This window comes from Thamnophis sirtalis, unplaced genomic scaffold (genome assembly GCF_051295495.1).
Source record: "Thamnophis sirtalis isolate CommonGarterSnake01/CBP01778 unplaced genomic scaffold, rThaSir2_p1.2 scaffold_11, whole genome shotgun sequence".
Classification (NCBI taxonomy): Eukaryota; Metazoa; Chordata; class Lepidosauria; order Squamata; family Natricidae; genus Thamnophis; species Thamnophis sirtalis.
Genome location: NW_028261391.1, coordinates 16,929,638 through 16,937,976, shown reverse-complemented (window position 1 = coordinate 16,937,976; position 8,339 = coordinate 16,929,638). Strand labels below are relative to the sequence as shown.

The 8,339-nt window shown below is 40.6% G+C and overlaps 1 protein-coding gene across 8 annotated transcripts in view; it reads right to left on the bottom strand.

The window, feature by feature from the left end:
* Nucleotides 1-363: 363 nt before the first annotated feature.
* The window catches only part of PHC3 (polyhomeotic homolog 3), a 56,117-nt gene continuing 48,141 nt past the window's right edge, over nt 364-8,339 (bottom strand). For 7 of the 8 annotated variants that reach the window (XM_087725260.1, XM_087725262.1, XM_087725264.1 and 4 more), the window contains 3 exons: nt 5,988-6,138; nt 5,660-5,891; nt 364-2,890 (listed from right to left, as the gene is read on the bottom strand). In XM_087725260.1, the coding sequence (XP_087581386.1) occupies nt 2,736-2,890; nt 5,660-5,891; nt 5,988-6,138 (538 nt within the window). In that variant the 3' untranslated portion in view covers nt 364-2,735. Of the gene's footprint in view, nt 2,891-5,659; nt 5,892-5,987; nt 6,139-8,339 lie in introns of those variants that run through there. The other variant, XM_087725267.1, reaches the window with a different exon arrangement.

The window sequence follows — 8,339 nt, the reverse complement described above, 5'->3', positions numbered from 1 at the left end:
ATCAAGTGTGCATTTGGGTTAAAATATATAATACTTATCATACTACTATGAATATGAAATTGTGCTCTGCCGACAACTACAGAATATGCAAAAAAAAATTAAAATGCTGTAGCATTTACATATTTAAAATATAAACATTCAAAGAAAAGTCGTTCACAAAACTAAATCAACCCAATATTCAACTCAGTAAAATGTAAATCGTGTGCTAAAAGTGATTTATAAATCAGCATGTGTGTACTCTCTAATTTAGTCCTTTAGAGGACCCCACTCTTAAATTCTTTAAAGTGAATGGGACCAAAGTGGCTATTTTTGTTTGGAAGTTCAACAAATGGGGCCAAATGTGTAATTCTGCTTTGGTGTAAGTTCCCTTCACAAAGCTACCTTTATTTCCAATAGTTGCTCATAATCTTTGCTTGGCTGAAAACAAATTGTCAGATTTTTGCTACATAGCCACAAGGCCTTGCTGTATAAATAATGTAATGATAGTAAAAGTTGAGAATTGGAGAATAATGCAATAATATATTTGATCCCCCACCACATGGACATGTTTTAACAATAGCAATTAATTTTCTTAAGTTATACAGATTGCTTTGAGCTTCCAATAACCTTCAATATTAATCTGTCAATATGTAAACAGCTAGGAATCCTTCTGAAAGTATTCCAAAATACCAGATATGGAATCAGTAAAATGCTGTTTAAGGCTTAAGTGCTCTTGCTAGCTCTAAATAACTGTCAATCAATCGAGGTAATAAGCATTTTTTTCTAATAATTCTCTAATCAAATAAAGAATTTTTTTTGAGATTTATAACTGTAATACTATTTATCACCAGGATGATACCCATGTAGTTCTTCATGAGTGACCTTCTATCAGTCAGTGAAAGACGTGTGAGCAGAGTGATTATTTGCTCCCCATCCAGACTGATTTGGGGAGTCTTCCAGTTTCACAATTTTAGGACCCCCAATAGGCAGGAAGGAAATAAATGAAAAATCACCCTTTATCTATTTTGACAGATTCTTTCAGTGGAATAACCATAACCAGGTATCTTTGCTAGTACCGAGGAATTAACTACAGTAGCTTTCAAGTTCTTCCCAAGAAACAAATCTGTATTAATTATATTATACTGAAGTCTACCTATGTCAGAAATGAATACAGACCTTATGACACCTTATGGAAGATTTACATTCAATTATATAGAGGCTCCCCCTCACCTGGTCATCCCTAGCTAGGGCTGATGGGAACTGTAGTTCCCTGGAGAGTTCTGAATTGGAAGAAATCTGTTACAAGGAACTTCTTTTCTACCATAAAGGTCACCCTTCTCAAGTGTTATCTTACCCAAGAAAAATCATTGGTGTGCATGGCTGATCAAGCCCTATCATGGCAACAAGATCTTTTGGTTTATAGTGCAAAATATTAAGCAGACGCAGAGGGCAAACACCTGACCACTTGCTAATAATACTTTGGTGCCATTGATTTAGGATCCTCGTCACAGTGATGGTGGCCAGTTTCTGCAGATAACACTGGGTTGTGAGAAAACGCTAAGAGCTGAAACCAATGTAATTTCAACCTGTGCTTCTTCCAATAACATCCCTAACAGCATTCAAGGGAGGAAGGGAGGAAGGAAGGAAGGAAGGAAGGAAGGAAGGAAGGAAGGAAGGAAGGAAGGAAGGAAGGCAGGCAGGCAGACACAAAAGACAGATGGAAACAAAGCATGGTAGCCATTTTACTTCTTTAAAAACTACTCTAACAGAGCTGCACACTAGCATTCGGATGAAGAGGTGCCTCTACTCTAGGGATTGGACAGATGAGTGTCAACTCCTTTGGTCTACACGAACCAGCAGCAAAGGCAAAAAGACAGTAACATAATGCCCTCTTCAACACACAGCATCATACAAAGAGATAGTGTATGTGCTTTTGTTAACCGTGTCCTGCAGCTATACTGCTGCATGCATCATACTCACTGGAAGCTCCACCTATTCATACCTCCCCATAGACTAAGGGGGGGGGGGATCTAAACATTGATGGGGGTTCTGCTTAAACTGGCAAGGAGGGCACATGTGATCTGTTAAGATCTAAGTGTCTATGGTAATGGTGGAAGGTTTGCGGGATTCCCAAAATATGACACATGTTTACAGAAAAGCTTCCACGCTTAAAGGAAATGGTATCATGGTGGTTTGAGCTGTAGGATTAAGGGAGAAGAGAAGGTGAACTACAGGTTCTCTTCAAACCATAGGCTCAAGATTAACTGAAATCCAATGAGCACAATTAAATGCATAGCATTTTACCATAGTCAATGCTTCCACAAACTCTGTGGACTCTTCTGTTAATCCGTATTTGTAAAAGCTTTCTATAAAGGAAAAAAAAAGTGTATAGAAACATAATGTAAAACTGTAATCAAGGTTATATATTCAAAAGAAGCTTAATTCTTGTAATTGCCTTTTTTTTTTGGAATAAGCATCACCCATAACATTTTACATACACTTCTTAAGAGCTTCCCACTGACTCTACCTCACTCAGGTTTTGACTAATATTTTTTTTTTAAACCAGCACAGCTTATGCTTCCTGAATAGCTGGAAAGTTTTGAAAGTTCATATTAAAAATGTTCCTCCGACAGTTTTTATGTGGAAAAAAAAAATGCTTAGCAAAGCAAAGCAGTAATCATTGCATCGAACACTGAGATGTTGGCTTATTACTTTACAAGTCAATTTAAAACTGTGGTTTAAACCTTGGTTTTCCACTACAATTCCTTCAGAGAGTTGATCCGTGCACAGATTTTTAGTGCGGGTCCTAGCTTAATATTCATCGCACTCATGAGATGATCCTCTTTTAATAAGAGAAGAGCCTGCCCATCAATCTCTTGGGCTCGAAATTCATCAGCAATATCTTGACAACCTGCAATAGATAACAAACATTACTAAGAAAGGAAGGCAGGGATGCCTTGAAATGAGGGACCAGAGGATATCCTTTATAACTGTGTCACCTGGGGCTTTTCAAGGTGGCGAGAAATTCTGGATAAGATCCCAAGAGATACTGGAGCAGAACCATTTTGCAACTTCCATCAAGAAGCACCAAGAGATTATTTGGAATGTTTAGTAGCATTAGCACTTATATACCGCTTCATAGTGCTTGACAGCCCGTGTCTAAGCAGTTTACAGAGTCAACATATGGCTCCCAACCATAAGGGTCCTCACGGAAGGATGGAAGGCTGAGTCAACCTAAAATGGAAACTTAAGTAGAGGAAGGTGGGGAAATACTGACATATGTTTGTTTATATCATAACGTTTTATCTTCCTGTTATATGCTATTAGATAGCGCACAGTACTGCAATGGAAATTTACTGCATTTTTTGGAGTATAAGATGCACCTTCCCCCCACCCCCAAAGAGGCTGAAAATCTGGGTGCGTTTTATACATTGAATACAGCATTTTTTGCCTCCCGAAAAACCCACCCGCTTCACAAAAATAGACGTGGAGAGGGTTTGGGAGGCCTGAAAAGTGCTCCTGGGGGCTGGGGGGAGGGCAAAACAAGCAAAAAACAGGCCATTTTTTGCTCATTTTTGCCCTTTCCAGCCCCCCAGAAACACTTTGCAGGCGCCTCAAACTCTCTGCATACCCCGTTTTTCACAAAAAAATCGAGGCGTGCAGAGGGCTTGGGAGGTCTGGAGAGTGCACAAACTTTTTTAAAAAATTTACCTTGATGCGTCTTATACTCCAAAAAGTATGGTATTTATTGTTCACATTTTTGAACCACAACTCTCTCCCTCAAAGAATGATAAGGTATCTAAATGCAAAAGAAAAAAGTCCCACAATATTATACCATGTTTTCCCCAAAATAAGACTGGGTCTTATATTATTTTTTGCTCCAAAAGATGCATTGGGGCTTATTTTCTGGATAGGTCTTATTTTGGGGAAAATACGGTACTAATTGTGTCTGCCTGGTTGACGATTTTAATTGGGGCTTATTTTTTGGGTAGGACTTATATTACCTGAAAAATCATGTTGGGACTTATTTTCCAGTTGGGTCTTATTATCGGGGGAACTGTGTAATTAAATTTATAATTTAAAGAAGGCAATTAGGAGTACTGTTCATCACATAACATATTTTTCGGAGTATAAGACAAACTGGAGTATAAGACAAACTGGAGTATAAGACGCACCAAGGCTTTGAAGAGGCAAATTTTTTAAAAAAAGTTTTTGCACTCTGCAAACCCCCCAAAAACGGCCTGTTTTTGTGAAAATGGGCCAGTTCCCCCCCCCAAAAGGGCATGAATAGCCCTTAGGAGGCTTGTAGAGTGCTCGGGGGGGGGGGGAGCTAGGAAAAAATGTCCTGTTTTTCGCATAAATGGGCCCATTTTTTGTCAAAAAAAGGGCATGGATAGCCCTTAGGAAGCTTATAGACTGCTAAATGGTCAGTTTTTTGCTCATTTCTGCCCTCCCCAGCCCCAGGAGCTCTTTGAAAGCTTCCTATAAACTATGCATGGCCATTTTGGTTAATGGGGCGGTGTTTCGGGAGGCAAAAAATGCTGTATTCAGGGTATAAGACGCACCCAGATTTTCAGCCCCTTTTTTGAGGGAAAAAGGTGCATCTTATACTCTGAAAAATACGGCATTTCCTGCTGATTATCAAACTCTCTAGATCTACCTAGCATTCACTTTAAAAAAAAATTCAGAACCTTGTGTGCTGCAAAGAAAACCACTAACCTCAGGAACAATGAATTCTTATATATAAATATAATATATATATTTCCTCTATACTTTTTCTTTTCCTTCTTATATTCTTCTTAGCTTGCATTAGTTTTTCATCTTTGTGCTTCTAAGCTTTAACAAAGAGTTTTGTTATTATAAATTATTAAATGAAAACGAACACCCTATATGAATGTGCAACCCCCATTAGGCTTCACATGGACTATGGACTCATTCTTTTAAAATAAAATGGTGTTGGAATACATTCCAGGATTTTTGATAGCTTTACTATATGGCAGATGAGTTATGACAGAATGCAGAAGATACAGACAGTCTGCCATCCTGTTATGTCACCTGTCACACATTCAAATTATTCTTGTGGAATCTGGGAAAAGAACCAGAAAAAGAGTTTTCACACACAAGCAAGTCTTCTCAAAATATTCTGAAAGTAAATTCTAGATATATCACATGCAATAGGCGGTACATCCGAAATTTCCCCAACGTTTTTGCAACAAAGTATGGACCTCATATACAGGTAGTCCTCGGCTTACAAGAGTTCATTTAGTGATGGCTCAAAGTTACAACAGCCTTGAAAAAAGTGACTTAGGACTGTTTTTTTCACACTTATGACTGCTACAGCACCCCCATGGACACATGATCAAAATTCAGATGCTTGGCAATCGACTTGTATTTATGGTGGTTGCAGTGTCTTGTGATAGTGTGATGCCCTTTTGCAACCTCTTTAAAAGCAGAGCCAATGGGGAAGCCAGATTAATTTAACAACCGTGTTACTAACTTAGCAACTGCAGGGATTCACTTAACAACTGTGGCACGTAAATTGGGGCAAAATGCACTTAACAAACGTTTAACTTAGCAACAAAAATTTTGGGCTCAAAGGCGGGTCGTAAGTCGAGGACTACCCGTCTTCCCCTCCCAGCGAGCCTGTCTTCGCAAATTGAAACAGATTTCTGCTGCGTACCAGGTAATGAACGGATGAAGGCCCAGACATCTTCGACGGTCCACCCCGATGGGACCGACTGCATGGCTGGCGACAAATCCATGTTGTCGGCTGTTTTCCGAATTCTCAGTTCCCTAAGTTCCCGCTCCCTTTCTCTCTCGCTTTGCCTTCGCAGGCGAGTGGTCATGGCAACTGGCACGCTGTCTTCCTGAGAGGCCAAGTCTTCTTCTGCAGATGGATAAGTAATTGGTAGCTGGAAAATGCAGTACAGACAAACCACAGTATAACCATTTTCCTTTGCGACTCTTGTTAAAAGGACACCGTGGAGTTCAATTAGTATTCTACAGACCTGTCGAAGGAAGTGTTCCCTTGGAGCTCCTTCAGAGCCACTGGGACGCCGCCCTCGCCGCCCAAGAGCTGGATTATCTGGACTACGGCTCCAACGACTGCTCTTGTCTGATGAATATAATCCAAATTTCTTACCACAGCTCACATTATACCTAGATGCAAATGACGAAACAGTATGCAATCATTATTATAATGGTTCTACAATGAAAACCATCGAAAGTTTCAGTTGAAGTAAAACAGAACAATGAACCAGTGAAACGACTTGCCTCCAGAAGTTGTGAATGTTCCAACGCTGGACGTTTTAAAGAAGAGATTGGACAACCATTTGTCTGAAATGGTATAGGGCTGGGATGACGAACCTGTGGCACGCGGAGCCATTTGTCAGGGCACGCGAGGCGTTGCCCTGTCAGCTGGCCAGCACTCATGCGCGTGCTGGCCAGCTGAGTTCAGCCGTTTTTAAAGCCATTTTTCACCCTCCCCAGGCTCCAGGGGCTTTATAGGAGCCCGGGGAGGGCGAAAAGAGCCCCCCCCCACCCGGAGGCTTCAGGAGCTTCCCTAAAGCCTCTGGAGCGCAAAAAAAATGGCCCTATGGGCAAACTGGAAGTTCAGGAAAGGACTTCCAGGTTGCTCGTATGGTCGGTTTAAGCCCTCCGGAGTCTTCAGGGAAGCCTCCTGAAGGTCCCTGAAGTCTTTGGAGGGCTTAAACCGCCCCTATGAGCAAACCGGAAGTCCTGAAGGTTCCTGAAGCCTCCAGAGGGCTTAAACCGCCCCTATGAGCAAACCGGAAGTCCTGAAGGTTCCTGAAGCCTCCAGAGGGCTTAAACCGCCCCTACGAGCAAACCGGAAGTCCTTTTCTGAACTTCCAGTTTGCTTAAATGACTTCCGATTTGCTCATAGGGTCCTTTTCAGTGCTCTGGGGGCTTCAGGGAAGCCTTCTGAAGGTCCCTGAAGCCTCCAGAGGGCCTCTGGGGGAGGGGGAGTCTGTTTTCGCCCTCCCCTGGCTCCCATAAAGCCTCTGGAGCCTGGGGAGGGCAAAAAAAGCATGCAAAAAAATGGGGGGAGCGCCTCTCATGCGCGCACGCACACTGGGGGAGGGTCATGCATTGCATTATGGGTGTGGCATGCCCGCGCACAACCCCCCTGTGCTCCCCCCCCTTATGGCACGTGAGCCAAAAAAGGTTCGCCATTGCTGGTATAGGGTTTCCTGCCTGAGCAGGGGGTTGGAATAGCAGACCTCCAAGACCCCGTCCAACTCTTCTATTCTATGTCAGGGTTCCAAGTAACACCCCAAATGAAAGAAACGTTGTAAAAGATGGCTTCCAGACTGACATTGTATTGTGTTCTGTTCTGTTCTATTCTATTCTATTCTTGGAATTGAGGGTAGAGTCCCTTTAGTCTCATCACAAAAAGATGTTAAGATTCAGTGACTTGTAGTTCAAATAAATGTATGTTTCGATACTCTGGATGAAATACACACAGCCATGCATAAACTGGAAGTAATTTACACACTTCCTGTTATGGTTTTAAATGATGTAGTCACTTCATTGCAAAATATATTCATAAATTTTTAAAAAAGTAAAGATTTGATTTGAAATGTTTATATTAAGCACTCTGTGTGTGTACGCACGAGTGCATGCAGGCACACACACATTTCTTTTATAGCCTGAATTTTCCCCAAAGGTTCACTGTGGCTAATACAGTGTTTTTTTTAATTTAATTTCATTCTTCCAATTCCCACCCATGAGATAGATTGGAATGAGAGAGAGGGATTGGTTCAAAAACCTGTTTGAGGACAGGCTAGAAACTGTATTTCTTCATTCCTCGTCTGTCCTTGGTGGAAATTTATCACTTTTGATTGTTTACATACTCTAATGATTCTTCAATGAGGAAGTTTTAAAATGTATCAACTGAATATTACTACAATTTAAAAAGAGCTTTGTTTTTTTCCTATTTAATATTGCTTAGGTTGAACAACCTGTTCCCTTTTTTGTTTTAATTGCTTTTGACATACAAAGAATCATATTTCCAAAGAACATGATCTCTATTTTCAACATATAATTGTTCTCTAAAGTTGTTTATGGTGTTATAAGCTTCTGATTAAATACAATTGATTAAGAAGCTTAAAAATCTGAAAGGACAGAAGAAAAAAAATCTGAAAAAAGAAAAAAATCCATTTGAATGGACGAAAGTTTGTACATTCACCTCAGTAAAACTTTGGAGGCAGAAGCTTTATAGAAATTTATCGGCTTTATGAGTAGAAGAGTTATAGAAAGCGCGCGAGAGAGAGAGAGAGGGAAGGAGGGAGGGAAAGAGATTATTGAACTATTTTATATAATGTACAACTTTTTCTTTG